Below are 13,914 nucleotides of genomic sequence, written 5' to 3'. Positions count from 1 at the left end.
GCCGATATACCCTCTTCTGGTGAGACAGTTACCTAGTTTGGACGGTTCTTGGCGACGGGAGAAAAACCCGCCCGACATGCCATGCTAGAGCTTCACCAAGGGGCGTATACCTTAGCCAGGGGCCATGCTTGGCGTCTACGATACGACTTCGAATATTTTATGTTATTACCTAGGTATATAGGGACATGGCTGTCCTATACGGTACAGACGTTTCTTCTTCTCTTCTTTTCTTATTCATCCAACGACAGCACCGCTTTCTGACCCTGTTACATTCTTTCTAGTTCTGGGAACTATTCTTTTTTATTTTTCGATTTATTCCAACGTTCTTTACTTTACGCTTCGGCATAATATTCTTACCAGGCAGGGCCTTTTTTATAGACTTTACGAATCTCTGTAGTTACGAACAATCGTTAATACCCCAAATCCGACAATATGAAGGTTGAAACTAGTGCTGCTTTATTCGCTCTCTTGAGTGTGGCATCTGCCCGCCCTGATGCCGTGAAGATATTCAGGAAGACCCACACTCCTATTGGCGCATCTGCCAAGTTCAGGCGTGAGGTTCCTCGTAAGTTTCCTGGTCGATGAGCATTGAGCATGCGGGAGGACAAGACTAACACAATTACAGAGGAGCATTCCCACGAGAAGTTCCTTAAGGGTGTTGGCCTGGCCTTGAACTTGAACAATGTTGACCAGGTCCAAGACCCTGTATTTGCTCTACTTGGAAACAAGGCCGCCGCTCAGGGTGCTGGCCAGGTTCAGGACTTGGACTGCCTCCAACAGCGAGTTGCCGACCAGGCTTTCACCAACGCCAAGGCTGCCAACGACGTCGAGGGCATGACTAACGCGCTGATCTTCCGTGCTCTTGAAAGGAACACTGGCTCAGTCGGTCTGGCCTCCGTTCTGTGCACCGAAACCGCAAAGAACCCTGAGATTGCTGCTATCCAGCAGCATCAGGACCCCGCCTCTTCAGGCGCTGCTGCTCTAAACAAGCAGATCACCCTCGACCTAGCTGTCCAGCTTGCCTCTATCGGCGCTGATCCCCAGCTCGCTCTCCAGTCGGGAACCTTTGCTCCCGGTCAGGCCGGAGATCAGACCGGTGCTGGTAACACTTGCGACGTCGCGGACGACGCTGAGGGTTGTATCTTTACCCAGAACCTCCTTGTCGAGGATGCTACTGCAGCTGAGATCGATGCTGCCGTCGCTGCGGGTGGTGGCAACGCCAACGCTGGTAACAACAATGCTAATGCTGGCAACGCCGCTGACGATGCCGCTGATGATGGTGAGTAGAACTTTGCTTGGGACATCGAGTATTAGAGCTAGTACTAATAGGAATAAATAGGATGTGAGGCTGATGACGGCACCGCCGATAATTCTAACAATGCCGACGATTCCGCAGATGATGGTGAGTGAAATTCTGCTTGATACTTGGGACATGGAGTATTAGAGCTAGGACTAATGAGGATATATAGGATGCGAGGCTGATGATACTTCAAACAATGATGCCAGCAACAACAACAACAGCAGCAACGGAGGTACCGCTACAGCCGGTGTCAACGTCAACGCCTTCACCGGCACCGTCGGCTCCGCCCCCGTCCCCGTAATCAGCTCCACAGCCGACAAGCCCTTCTCCGTCAACGGCAACGACTTCCTCAACCTAGGCGCCGCCATCCAGCGCGCCTGCGACGTGCAAAAGAACGCGTGCGCCAACGCGGCCAACGGCGGCGACAAGACCATCAGCGTAGCCGACTGCGACGCCCAGCAGCAGCAGTGCGTGGCCCAGAACGGCAAGAAGCGCCGCCAGTCCGTCGACACGGGATCCTGCGGATCCCCCGCCATCTCCTTCGGACAGCAGCAAGACCGCGGCGACGAGGATGCGTTCGCGCCGGTCAACAGCGCCGACTTCAACCACGGGTCCGCTCTCAAGCCCGCTGTTATCACGGGCTTCATCTGCAGCCAGCTCCAGAGCAAGTGTGGCGCTTCGGCCGCGACTGTTGCCCAGTGTCAGGAGGGTGCGCAGGCGGCGGATTCGTTAAGCGGACAGGCTGCTGCTGATGCGTTTAATGCTGCGTTGGGTGCTTAAGAGGATTGGGGACGATGAAGAGAGAGAGGAGAGTCTGTTTTTGGTAATATAGGGGGTTTTATGATGGGTCATATATATGAGGATGAGCGCTTTCAATTCAATGTGATGTCTGTTTCGTGATGAATATTTTGGAATTTGGATGTGGTATGTGATATGTGATATGTGAGGAGTGAATGATGTGTGAAATGTTGAAATCTTTACTTCTATGAGTTGCTCAATGCTCAGTAAGAGTGATTACATTTACTCTTCTATAAAATACTTCCCTGTGTTACTCAGACTTATAAAGAATGAGGCTATTCGGATATCCGATTAGAGTTAATTCTACATTAAGTTCAAGTTCAGCCCCTTTTCACCACCAAGTTAGGTCGGCGCAATGATGGCCCGGTAATTTGTCACGACCCATGTGGGCATCGTATGCTAGTCGAATCACAGCTTATAAGACCAGGACTAGGGGTGATATCATTGCCTGATATGAAAGCTGTCAATTGGGGGTGATGATTGGCTGATACTGGCTCGAATATCTTATCCGTTAATCCTCATGACTCCTTAACTAACATCTGAGTGATATCTTATAAGACGAGCTTAGCTTATATATTTCTCAAATTTCATGAAATCACACCGGTGCTAATTCTGAGAATATCTCATCTCCATTCCGTGACAGGCATGCCCGAATTCGAATTCGTGAACGTGGCTCGTCCCGGCGACGTAAAACGCCACTCCACTAAGATCCGCCGTCATGTCATGAAAGATATCGGCAAGGCTCGTCGGAAACCGCGGGCAAAGACGCGAAGAGAAGTGGTCATTGGAGAGAATAGTCCTCCCGCTGTTACGGACGGGGATACGTCGCAGAGGGGCAGCTCATCTACAACTTTAGTTCTCCCAAATCCAAGGGGGGACAGTATATTACAGACGCTGCCGTATCCAATCGATATGAACGAGGAACGGTTAAGTCTCATTCGATTTAGTAAATAAAGAATCCATAAAAAGCCACGGGAATCTTCAAGTCTAATAATAATATCAGTTGTCGACGAAGCAAGATCTCATTATAGACCATTTCGGTTTACATGGCTGACGATGGGATTGTCGGATGCGGCCGCTTGGCATATTACTCTTGCGAATGCAGCCTCATATCGTACTGCCAGTACGCTACCGCCGGGGTCTACAGCTGAGTATAGCTGCAGCGTCGAGGCTATGAAGTGGTATACGCTGTCGCTGGCGTCCATTACTAAGAGGCTTGCGGACCCTAACGAGAAAGACAAGGAGGGGCTTATAGTTGCTATTACTGGATTTATATGCCACGACGTATGTAATATTCATACAAATTCACTTTCCAACTCTAATAACTATATGGAGCCATGCTAAAAGAGATTCCAGGCTACAATAGGTAACTTCAATCGCCTTAGTATTCATATGGAAGGCCTTCAGCGTATCATCAATAAAAAAGGCGGCTTGGATACTCTAAGCAGTCCCTTCCTGCGATTTATGATATCCTGGTAAATTCTCTACCTACTTCAAAATAACCCTAACCACCAAGTCTATCACCTAACTAACACAACACAGGCTCGATCTAATCGGAGCAACATACTGCAACATCAAGCCACGTTTCAGCATCCCAGAAGGTTCCATCCGAGAAATCGACACCGGCAACGACTCCCAATACCTAGACCAACTCCTCAGCTCCTGGGACGCGGACTGTCCCGCCCTAGGCGACATCATGAGCGCCATGAAAGCAACCGCCGCCGTCGCCAGCTACATCAACCACCGGCCCGCGGGCGACGGGTTCTGGACCGACGACGTGGCCATCGCGCGGCTGCTAGGCCCTGCTTTCCACGAGATCCTATCGCTGGAAGGCCGCGCCCTGCCCCACGACACCTCGGACCCAAAGTACTCGGCGACCGCGGCCCGGGAAGCCTTCCGGCGGGCGGCGCTGGTGCTCCTCGCCGCGGTGAAGGTGAAGATGGGCGCGGGCGCGCTCGAAATGGACAGGCATCTAGATGCGTTCAGGCAGATATCGCAGCTGCCGCTGGTCGATTGGGGCGTGGTGCCGGAGTTGAATCTCTGGGCTCATATTATTAGCGCGATGCAGGAGGAGAGTCCGAGTCGGGCCTGGCATATCTTGACTATTGTGGGCATTATGGAGACTATGGGATTGCGGACTGGCGGCCAGGCTGTTGGTATTGCGCGGGGGGTTATTTGGGTGGATGCGATTGATGTAGGGAAGTCGGATTTGCTGTGTCGGGAGATTGATGGGTATTTGGAAGCTAGTATGTTGCGAGGGCTGGGGGATGTGCCTTTGGATTCCCGGCTTGAAGATTTTTCTGGAGATGTTGAGAGTTAAGAGTTGAGAGGAGGACTTCGAATACTACCTATCGAGTTTTGCAAGCTATTCAGATGGGAGAAATAACGAAATAGCTTATGTGAGAATACCCCTATACAGCTGATATTAAATATTGGTAGGTAGGTAGACATAATACCCCTTTTCGCTTTACCTACATCACTCTCAGGCCCTGTCTAGCCCGGCTTAAACCAAAAAGACCTTCCCCTTTTTAACATACATATCATGCAAGTTAAACCTCACCTACTCCCCGTGATCCCGGCATCAGCAGCAATAAACTGCCCCGTCACCCACCGACTCCCTTCCGACGCAAGCAGCAGCACCACATCAGCAATATCCCCCGGCATACCGCGGCGTTCCGCGCCTCGCTGCAGCAGGACCATCGGGTCGATGACTTCAGGCGAATCCTTGGCCATGTCAGTTACCACGGGGCCCGGGGCGACCGTGTTCACCGTGATGCCGTGGGTGCGACCGAGCTATCGAGCTTTAGCTTGTATCCAGGAACAACATAACCTTTAGCATGACACATGTTGGAACTTTACCTCTCCAGCCCACGACGTAGTCAGGCTGTCCTGCGCCGCTTTGGAAGCCGCGTACAGCCCGACTTGCGCCGGGTGCGTCTTCGACGCTATGCTCCCGATGTTGATGATCCGGCCGCCCGGCGGCATACGGCCCTGGTCGACGACCGCTTGGGTCATGAATAGCTGGCCGTATACGTTGGTTGCGAAGGTGCGCTGGCATAGATCGAAGTCGGTTTCCCGCAGGAGGCGGGTTACGCCGTAGCCTGCGTTGTTGACTAGGGAGTATTTGCGTTAATGCGGGTATCTTATAGTTCTAGCGGGGGGACTCTTTGTTGTATAGTAGATATATATATATATATATATATATATAGTTGGGGATATTACGGTTACGTGAGACTTCATACCAAGGATGTCGATGTGGTTTACCCCGAGCTTTCCTAGTGCTCCGGCAACGATCGCCCGGGACCCTTTTGGCGTGGATATGTCTCCTTGTACACATGCCACGTCGACCCCGTACTCGTCCCGGATCGACTGGGCTATCTCGTATGCCCCCTGAGCCGAACTCTCGGAGACGTAGTGGATAGCCACGGAAGCGCCATTGCGGGCTAATGCCCTGGCGGTCGCTGCTCCAATCCCGTTCTCGCGGCCGCTACCAGTAACGATGGCGATCTTGCCAGCGAGTGAGAAGGAATCGGCTGTTGTGTCCACAGCTGGCCTATTCATAAGACTCGGCATGTTGAAGACGATATAGACGAATGTTTATTTCTTGAGTAACTAGATATGTGTATGACAGCAAAGATACCAGTGAAGTTACAACTGACCCCATCGTCCGACACGACGTCTTCTTATGCCATCGCCCATCGCCCATCTCATCGGTCATACACAACTATGTCGGAAGTGGCGTGTTCAATAGGATCCCTACTATCCCAATGAAGAATAACAACCGCGGAGGGTTCGCCGTGGACAAATCGGAAGGGATACCCATCAATATATCTTAACATCGGTGTAGCTAGCTTAACTCTCGATAACCACGTCTACGGAGTTCTCTAAAACCACTGCCAATCAGACGTTGACGGAAAGCTTAGTATCAGCCACGCTGCGGAGTGGTGTAAGCTTGCCAGGCCAATTGGACTTAAAAGGGGGTTTCAATGACGCCTTGTGTAACCTCGGGAGTTATCACCTTGTGCTACTCTACATACCTCTTACCCTGGCACTGGCCAGTAAGCGCCGATGTACTCGAGCTAGGTATTCTTCAGGACTATCTTCCTGCAAACGATATATCTTCTTGTGAGATGTGATATTCTTTAGCAAGTGCCAATCTTACATCCCACCCTAACAATACATCACCATCTGACGATGTAGAGAACAACCGAAATCTCGGTTGCCCGTATAGATTCAACCTTACAAGTTGTATTATACATGCTCGCTCACAGTTGGGATTATAGCTTAGGTATGCTATGAGGATCTAGCGGTAGTTACCGATACATGATTCGGATGAGATGTGACAGTGGCTTAGATCGGAAGTCTAGAAGCTCAGTCACATCCAAAAATCTAGACCTCTGATTCTTTTTTCTTTTTTTCTTCTTGCTTTTTAGAGGGCAGCCACGTTACCCCCGATTAAACGGAAAGATGCCAAGTGTACATGTCCGGCCAATAGCATTTTATCATTCCTAAAGCAGAGCTACCATACTCTATAACTTGAGAGCGCACGTCGCTGCTACATGTGATATCTTAACCGCGCCTACCTAACCGACTCCGCGTAAATCTCCGTCATGAGATATAAGGATTTCTTTTCGCAATTAATTGCTTAGTAGCTTCGTCCAAACATGACAAACTTCTCAGCCAGCCGTTCACACTCTGGGTTCAAACACTTGGTCTCCCCATGGACTAAGCCTTCTGGCTGTTCGAAAGGAATACACAAGCTCTTCATTCCCATCGACGGAGCCTTCTGTGCTTCTGGGGTGTTAGGGTCTTCATCAGTGCGGCCGGTCGTAAGTTCCTTAATTTTGTCCTCGCATTTGCCGTCGAGGCAGAAGGGGATGATCACCACGTTCTTGGCATCCAGAGCAGGGAGGACGTCATCCCACTTCTTGACGATAACACGGTGCTCTCTGTAAGCCTTCTCTGCCTTGTTGTACATATCGCTCTGGATGGTTTCAAGGAGTTCGGGGACCTTCGTAGCAAGCTCAGTAAGAGGAATGGTACCTTTCTCGCCGGTATCTCGGCGAGCGAAGCTGACAACCTCCTTGGCCGCATCCTTTGGCCCGAATTCTAGACGGAGAGGGACACCTTTTAGTTCCCAGTCGTTAAACTTCCAAGCCGGGGTGTATCCTTCTCTCGTATCGACCTCAACGCGCACACCTGCCGTCTTGAGGGTCTGCTTGATTTCGGCGAGTTTATCGCTGTGCTTGGCCCTGTCCTCAGGAGTAGTGCTCTTGGTGATACCGACAGGGATCAGAACTGTCTGGATCTTGGCAATTCGCGGAGGGAGGACCAGGCCTTTGTCATCACCGTGAATCATGACCATCACGCCAATAACTCGGGTTGATAGACCCCACGAGTTCTGCCAAACATTGATGTGCTTTCCCTTCTCGTTCGGGTCTTCAACGGTGATGTCAAACATCTTGCTAAAGTTTTGACCAAGACAATGCGAGGTGGCGCCCTGGATGCCTCGTCCGTTGGAAGGGATATAGCCCTCTACCGTAGTCGTGTAGTACCCACCGGCGAATTTCTCATTCTCGGTCTTTCGGCCTCGCACGACAGGGACTGCCAAGAGCTGTTCATATATGGAAGCGTAGAGCTCTAGGATCTGTAAGACCTCCTCGCCGGCAAGCTCTTCGGTCAAGTGCGCGGTGTGGCCCTCTTGCCACAAAAATTCTCGTGCTCTTAAGAAAGGGGTGGTTTGCTTCGCTTCCCATCGTACGACCGAATTCCATTGGTTCAATCTAAAAGGAAGATCTCTGTGACTACGAATCCATTTTGCATAGTAAGGGTACATGACTGCTTCGGAGGTAGGGCGAACTGCGACTGGAACCTCGAGGTTCTTATCACCACTATGTGACGACCTAGAATTAGCTGCTATCCGACATAGGCCGCGCCCGTGATATTAATATTCTGACTCACGCTTTTGTTACCCATGCGAGTTCAGGGGCGAAACCTTCGACATGGCTCTTCTCCTTCTCTAGCGACTTCTGGGATAAGAACATGGGGAAGTTGGTCTCGTCAACACCTAAAGCCTCGATGTTCTCCGTAAACCATTTGCGAATGACGTTCCAGATATACATAGTTGCAGGACGCATAATGTAGAAACCCGAAATTTCGGTATAGTACTCGACCATCTCGGCCTTGAGCACGACCTCTTGATACCATTGCGCGAAGTTGTCCGCCTTGGAGGTAGTAATTCCAATGATATCGTCTACCTTCTTTCCACCCGAGCCGACAACTGGAAGAGTAGCTTGCTTTGCTGCCTTTGCAGCTTTCTCGGCAGCTTTCTTAGCCTCCTTTTCGGCCTTTTTAAGGGCGCTCTTGGATTGCTCGACTGGCTTGTTCTCCATGTTTATCGTCTCCTGGTTTACTACTCGATGATACGGCGAAAAGGTTCTCTCGAAATAGTTAACTAAATTAAAAAAGAGGATGAAGGTATTACCACAAAATAAAATTAATGTGACAAGTTTAAGAACGGCGGATATTTGAGTCACACCGGAGCGATATAGATGTGAAGGTGCCACCTGGATAAAAATAAAACAGTGTACCTCGTACCTCTATGTTGGTAGTAATAAACGCGAACTGGGAAATTTCAATAGTGCCCCGCGATTTCCCTCTCCCAATAGAGGGGTCCGAGGGGTCCAAAGATTTTGGAGGGGCCTGAGGGGCTGATAAGAGAAAAAGGGACCGTGCGTTTATTATCGGACTAGGAATAACCATTACTTCCGCAAAAAAGTTCCAAGTGCAAGTGGGTGTGGGTGCTAAGCTGGAAGCTTCACCTAACAAAATATCGAAGCAGCCTGGCAGCTCCGATTATACCAAATTCCCCTCTTTTCCCAACTACACTGGAAGTTGTCTGTTATTTATAATTACCTAAGTATAACAAGATTCCTAAAAGATGGCTTCCATGTTTCAGCAGCCTTCGAATGGGACTCTGTTCCTCGGCGGCCAGAAGATTTCCGGTGCAGATATCAGGGATCAGAATGGTAAGTAGCTCCCTACTCCTTAAAGTTGCTCTTAATATTGTTATACACAGCTAACTAAGTCACATAGTTCTTGCTACTCAATCCATAGCGAACGTTGTCAAGAGCTCTTTTGGACCTAGCGGTCTAGATAAGATGATGGTGGATGATATTGGAGTACGTAAATCATAGTCCTAAATGTGGGTGCTTCATAACTGACTATATATTATAGGATGTCACAGTAACCAACGACGGCGCGACCATCCTAAGCTTACTAGATGTCGAACACCCCGCTGGAAAGATCCTCGTCGACTTAGCGCATCAGCAGGATAAAGAAGTCGGTGATGGTACAACTTCGGTAGTGCTTATCGCCGCTGAACTCCTACGCCGAGCAAACGAGCTCGTGAGGAACCGAATACACCCAACCACTATCATCACAGGTTACAGACTTGCTTTGAGAGAGGCTATCAAATACATGAATGAGAATGTCAGCACTAAAGTGGAACACCTCGGCCGCGAATCGCTAATCAGCATCGCCAAGACGTCAATGTCCAGCAAGATTATCGGCGCCGACTCTGACTTCTTTGCCAACATGGTTGTTGATGCTCTCCAAGCAGTTAAGACGACAAATAACCGTGGCGAGGTGAAATATCCCGTCAAGGCGGTCAACATCCTAAAAGCACATGGCAAGAGCGTTTTAGAATCTGTCTTAGTCAAGGGATATGCTCTGAACTGTACCGTTGCATCGCAGGCAATGACTACGCGGGTACAGGATGCTAAGATTGCAGTACTGGATATGAACCTGCAGAAGGAGAGGATGAAGTTAGGTGTACAAATCACAGTCGATGACCCTCAACAGCTCGAACAGATCCGCGCACGAGAATCAGGAATGGTTATCGAGAGAGTGGAGATGATACTTAAGGCTGGAGCAAATGTCATTCTAACGACCAAGGGTATTGACGACATGTGTTTGAAGCTCTTCATCGAGCGTGGCGCTATGGCCGTGAGGCGATGCAAGAAGGAAGACCTGCGACGAATTGCAAAGGCTACCGGCGCGACCCTATTGAGCACACTTTCCGACCTGAACGGCGATGAGCGTTTTGAACCTTCGTACTTGGGCCACGCCGAAGAAGTTGTTCAAGAACGTATTTCAGACGATGAGTGTATCATGGTTAAGGGGACCAAAACGCACTCGTCGGCCTCTATCCTCCTTCGAGGGCCAAACGACTTCACACTTGACGAGATGGAGCGATCCGTTCACGATTCGCTTTGTGCGGTTAAGCGAACTTTAGAGAGTGGCAGCATCGTGCCCGGTGGTGGAGCGGTAGAAACCGCACTGCACATCTACCTGGAAGAGTTCGCAGGCACAGTCGGCTCAAGAGAGCAGCTAGCCATTGGAGAGTTCGCGCAGTCGCTTCTCGTTATTCCCAAGACCTTAGCTGTCAACGCCGCCAAAGATGCAAGCGAACTAGTGGCGCAATTACGGTCTCGGCACGCTCTATCGCAGAGGACACAAGATGGAGAAGCCAACGAGGACGAAAAGACGATCGCGAAAAAGAAGAATTACAAGAATTACGGTTTGGATCTGATGAAGGGAAAGGTGGTCGACGAGATTAAGGCTGGCGTATTAGAACCCAGTATGAGCAAGGTTCGACAGCTAAAGAGTGCGGTGGAGGCGTGTATCAGCATAATGAGAATCGATACCCTGATCAAGCTGGATCCGGAAGAGAGGGGGGAGCCGGATGATGGCCATGGACACTGAGAGAAAATAAAGGAAAACATGGTGGGCGTGAGGCGTTCCTAATAGGAAGACGGTTTAAGACACAAGTTTAATTCTACAACCCAAATTCCGGATCCGAGGCAATCAACTCGTCCACTTACATTAGCGTCCAGTGGCATTCCAGTACGTGCACCATGCAGTGTGATGATGGAGATGTATAATATGTATGTAGTAACCAAGGTCAGCAGAGCTTATTCGCATGTAAGTCGACCTATAAGTCCCACCTGTACACCTAAATTCGAGGCGGGTTGCATCGGCATGATGCCCCACAACGTTCGCGGTATAGCCGAGACCCACCTGCCTTAAGCCCCATCCCGCTCAGCTTATTATAGTCCGCCTTTTGTAGTAATCGTAGACTCGCCAATTTAGTTTAACCCATTGTCGTGGACCTTCTTATAAAAGGTATGTATTTCATATGTCTCTTCTACTAAAATCACTTCACTATTACCTTCTCGAGACCGTGAAAAAGATAGGCATAATGCCGATATCTAAATTATTACCGTTTTTGACCAAGTGGTCCGCCGAACCCCGGTCCGAGATCGAGAGCCGGAGCGGCTCAAGTTAGCTAAGAAGACCGGCATGCTCACCGGCCTTTCTCGAATCTCTGCATTTCTGCATTTTGTTACATAAAATCTATAGAGCCTTGGCCTATGTAGTACTAGGCTATGATGACCCCCCTTTTCTTCTTATACCCGTGGACCGTGGTTCAAGGTAAATGGACTAGTCCCCCTTCGTGGGGATACATGCATGTTGACTGGTCACCAGGTTTCATCTTGGGGCCTCTATCCGCAGGGTTCATACGTCAAGGTTGTATATACAGCGAGTATATGTAGTGCTGGTGGTGCCTTACCACGTTTCCGTGGTTGTCTTTTCTTAACTGCTCTTTGTTCTTGCTCAGTAGTCTGGCGTGGGCATGTTACCTAAACATTTAAGCTTTTCTTTAAACGTCTGAGTGTTGCTAAGTCTTGCAGGGAACGTCATTACCAGGCAGGCTATATCGATTATTTTACCACCTATATCCAACGAATACTCTTGGATCCCGGAAGTTCAAATTACAACGATTACGGTCTCCGTGACGAAAGGCTTAGTTAGGTATTTATCTCGCACTACTAGGTACTTGTGCAAACAGCAGTCGATAATATGGGCTCTGCTTCTCAAGGAACTTATGTCCTCCCTGAGGCTACGGCTCCCTCGCTGGTCCTCGCACATCCAACTGATACCGAGAAACGCCGAACCTGGACTCTCAACCACAGAGAATGGGGTGGTGCTCTAACTCTCGAGGAGTACCTCAAACGAGAGCCGTACCTAACCACCATTCCCTTAACACGCGACGGCGGTATGACACACTGGATCCTCACAGACTCATCTTGGTCGGCAGATAGCGGGGGAAACCGTCCGGTTCTCGCGTCATGCGAGTCTATTAGAAAGCGTGTGTTAATTGCTTCCCCAAGCGATAACACAGTACACGATGGCGTAGGCCACGGTATCGGGTCCGTCTTCACGTATCCCGAATTCCGCGGGAACCGGTACGCAGCGCGTATGCTCAACGAGCTAGGTCCCGCGCTGAGGAAATGGCAATCTCACGGCCGTGACGCCGTGTGCTCAGCTCTTTGGTCGGATATTGGCAAGGCATACTACGCGAAAAAGGGCTGGGCCGTATTTCCCAGCCTACACGTCGAATTCCCAGTATCCACCAACCGGACTGAAGAAAGCGGGAAGGACAAAGTCTCGCCCATAACATACGATAACCTAGAACCCCTCTGCCAACGAGACGAGCAGCTCTTAAAAGAAAAGCTCCTACGCACAGCGCAAAAAACAAACCGCACAAGCGTAGCCTTCGCCCCCGACCACGATACCCTACGGTGGCATCTCTACAGGGACGACTTCATCGCCTCCATCCTCTTCAAATCAACCCCGTCGCCGCCACCACCACAAGAAACCTTCACCAGAGGCGCCCTAGCCGGTCCCGAAGGCCGCCGTGTCTGGGCCGTCTGGTCGCGGAACTACTACGGCGGCAGCAGCAGCGGCAGCGGCGCCCCGGCTGACAATGTCGATAAAAACACGCTGTACATACTGCGGCTAGTCATCGAGCCTGAATCCTCAGAAGCAGAAAACGAGGAGAATCCGAGCGAGGATATACGGGAGGCGTTTACGGCTGTGATGCAAGCTGCCCTACGAGAGGCTTCCCGCTGGCACCTGGGGAAAGTCGATTTGTGGAATCCGTCACCGACTATTAGGAAATTGATCGATAGCGGCGGATTACAGCACCGTTGGGTAGAAAGGGATGAGGATAGCATACCGAGCATGATGTGGTACGGAGACGAGGATGTCCGTAATATCGAGTGGGTTGCGAATGAGAAGTACTGCTGGTGTTGAGAAATACGATATGATACGAGACGGGAGTAGGGTCCAAAGAATGAAGAAACAGAACAGCACAATTAGAGCGAAGAGGGAGCATGCAGAGAGCTTGGGTTAGAATGAATTCATTAAATATTGGCAACGGCTATCTGGGGTATCTATAGAAACTTGCTCCGAGCAGACTTGGGACAGGGGTATCGTTATAGGGGATGGCTAGAGTTGTCTTTCCAGTCAACACGGATGTGGATAGACTAGGTAGCTTCTCGATCGTCGGCTCCCTATAACTAAGCCTGTCGGCCGGCCATGTTAGGATATAGGCAACTGCGTCCTGCTATAACCTCGGCCGTCTGATCGGAAAGGTTGAATAGAAGAAAGAAGAAGGCTCTCTAGTAGAGAATAAATTAAAATACACACACACACTCCGTCTCTCAAATCTCCTCCTTTAACGTCCAATTCGTATGCTGCAATGATGTATATCTTCCTCAACGCCAGGCCGATGTAGTAGAACTCCTAAAGGCGGAAGTGCTTGCAAAACCCTTAGGCCGTGAAAGTAAAAGAGGCTATATGCGCAACATTCAGCGGTCTCTCCTTGAATGATGTATCGAATGGGCACCTTCAACGAAGGGCAAAAGCCAAAGCAACCAGATAACGGGCGGCATACCGACTCCGAGGGA

The 13,914-nt window shown here is 50.1% G+C and overlaps 6 protein-coding genes across 6 annotated transcripts; 4 read left to right on the top strand and 2 right to left on the bottom strand.

Annotated features, from left to right (window-relative positions):
* Positions 1–279: 279 nt before the first annotated feature.
* F4817DRAFT_333815 (uncharacterized protein) lies at positions 280–2,358 on the top strand. Its single transcript, XM_049302805.1, has 4 exons — positions 280–565; positions 626–1,279; positions 1,340–1,402; positions 1,470–2,358. The coding sequence occupies exons 1-4, from the start codon at positions 433–435 to the stop codon at positions 2,078–2,080; spliced, it is 1,461 nt and encodes a 486-aa protein (XP_049160446.1). The 5' UTR covers positions 280–432; the 3' UTR covers positions 2,081–2,358.
* A 215-nt stretch (positions 2,359–2,573) lies between these two features.
* F4817DRAFT_333814 (uncharacterized protein) lies at positions 2,574–4,426 on the top strand. Its single transcript, XM_049302804.1, has 4 exons — positions 2,574–3,044; positions 3,102–3,382; positions 3,455–3,573; positions 3,641–4,426. Exons 1-4 carry the CDS (start codon positions 2,744–2,746, stop codon positions 4,416–4,418), a joined length of 1,479 nt encoding a protein of 492 aa, XP_049160445.1. The 5' UTR covers positions 2,574–2,743; the 3' UTR covers positions 4,419–4,426.
* On the bottom strand, positions 4,427–5,756 carry F4817DRAFT_333812 (putative short-chain dehydrogenase). Its single transcript, XM_049302803.1, has 3 exons — positions 5,341–5,756; positions 4,958–5,211; positions 4,427–4,891 (listed from the first exon to the last, which is right to left on the bottom strand). The coding sequence occupies exons 1-3, from the start codon at positions 5,669–5,671 to the stop codon at positions 4,655–4,657; spliced, it is 822 nt and encodes a 273-aa protein (XP_049160444.1). The 5' UTR covers positions 5,672–5,756; the 3' UTR covers positions 4,427–4,654.
* A 420-nt stretch (positions 5,757–6,176) lies between these two features.
* Positions 6,177–8,857, bottom strand: F4817DRAFT_333810 (proline-tRNA ligase-like protein). Its single transcript, XM_049302802.1, has 2 exons — positions 8,060–8,857; positions 6,177–7,989 (listed from the first exon to the last, which is right to left on the bottom strand). The coding sequence occupies exons 1-2, from the start codon at positions 8,488–8,490 to the stop codon at positions 6,744–6,746; spliced, it is 1,677 nt and encodes a 558-aa protein (XP_049160443.1). The 5' UTR covers positions 8,491–8,857; the 3' UTR covers positions 6,177–6,743.
* An 18-nt stretch (positions 8,858–8,875) lies between these two features.
* F4817DRAFT_333808 (T-complex protein 1) lies at positions 8,876–11,237 on the top strand. The gene is made up of 3 exons (XM_049302801.1): positions 8,876–9,126; positions 9,194–9,279; positions 9,335–11,237. The coding sequence occupies exons 1-3, from the start codon at positions 9,039–9,041 to the stop codon at positions 10,862–10,864; spliced, it is 1,704 nt and encodes a 567-aa protein (XP_049160442.1). The 5' UTR covers positions 8,876–9,038; the 3' UTR covers positions 10,865–11,237.
* Positions 11,238–11,449: 212 nt separating this feature from the next.
* F4817DRAFT_63806 (uncharacterized protein) lies at positions 11,450–13,642 on the top strand. The gene is made up of 2 exons (XM_049307709.1): positions 11,450–11,593; positions 11,648–13,642. Exon 2 carries the CDS (start codon positions 12,023–12,025, stop codon positions 13,256–13,258), a length of 1,236 nt encoding a protein of 411 aa, XP_049160441.1. The 5' UTR covers positions 11,450–11,593; positions 11,648–12,022; the 3' UTR covers positions 13,259–13,642.
* The last annotated feature ends 272 nt before the right edge of the window (positions 13,643–13,914 follow it).

This window comes from Daldinia loculata (assembly GCF_022478755.1).
Source record: "Daldinia loculata strain CBS 113971 unplaced genomic scaffold F4817scaffold_16, whole genome shotgun sequence".
In the NCBI taxonomy this organism is placed as follows: Eukaryota; Fungi; Ascomycota; class Sordariomycetes; order Xylariales; family Hypoxylaceae; genus Daldinia; species Daldinia loculata.
This window is presented reverse-complemented; position numbering and strand designations above follow the sequence as displayed.

Bases quoted from the DNA above. Each gene is read 5' to 3' on its own strand.
- F4817DRAFT_333814 (XM_049302804.1), top strand. From the start codon at position 2,744: ATGCCCGAATTCGAATTCGTGAACGTGGCTCGTCCCGGCGACGTAAAA. The intron at 3,045-3,101 runs GTAAATAAAGAA...TAATAATATCAG, and splicing joins GTTAAGTCTCATTCGATTTA to TTGTCGACGAAGCAAGATCT. The intron at 3,574-3,640 runs GTAAATTCTCTA...AACACAACACAG, and splicing joins CTGCGATTTATGATATCCTG to GCTCGATCTAATCGGAGCAA.
- F4817DRAFT_63806 (XM_049307709.1), top strand. From the start codon at position 12,023: ATGGGCTCTGCTTCTCAAGGAACTTATGTCCTCCCTGAGGCTACGGCT.
- F4817DRAFT_333812 (XM_049302803.1), bottom strand. From the start codon at position 5,671: ATGCCGAGTCTTATGAATAGGCCAGCTGTGGACACAACAGCCGATTCC. The intron at 5,212-5,340 runs GTATGAAGTCTC...AATACTCCCTAG, and splicing joins AAACCACATCGACATCCTTG to TCAACAACGCAGGCTACGGC. The intron at 4,892-4,957 runs GTAAAGTTCCAA...AAAGCTCGATAG, and splicing joins CTACGTCGTGGGCTGGAGAG to CTCGGTCGCACCCACGGCAT.
- F4817DRAFT_333815 (XM_049302805.1), top strand. From the start codon at position 433: ATGAAGGTTGAAACTAGTGCTGCTTTATTCGCTCTCTTGAGTGTGGCA. The intron at 566-625 runs GTAAGTTTCCTG...ACACAATTACAG, and splicing joins GTTCAGGCGTGAGGTTCCTC to AGGAGCATTCCCACGAGAAG. The intron at 1,403-1,469 runs GTGAGTGAAATT...GAGGATATATAG, and splicing joins CGACGATTCCGCAGATGATG to GATGCGAGGCTGATGATACT.
- F4817DRAFT_333810 (XM_049302802.1), bottom strand. From the start codon at position 8,490: ATGGAGAACAAGCCAGTCGAGCAATCCAAGAGCGCCCTTAAAAAGGCC. The intron at 7,990-8,059 runs GTGAGTCAGAAT...GTCGTCACATAG, and splicing joins CTCGCATGGGTAACAAAAGC to TGGTGATAAGAACCTCGAGG.
- F4817DRAFT_333808 (XM_049302801.1), top strand. From the start codon at position 9,039: ATGGCTTCCATGTTTCAGCAGCCTTCGAATGGGACTCTGTTCCTCGGC. The intron at 9,127-9,193 runs GTAAGTAGCTCC...TAAGTCACATAG, and splicing joins AGATATCAGGGATCAGAATG to TTCTTGCTACTCAATCCATA. The intron at 9,280-9,334 runs GTACGTAAATCA...TATATATTATAG, and splicing joins TGATGGTGGATGATATTGGA to GATGTCACAGTAACCAACGA.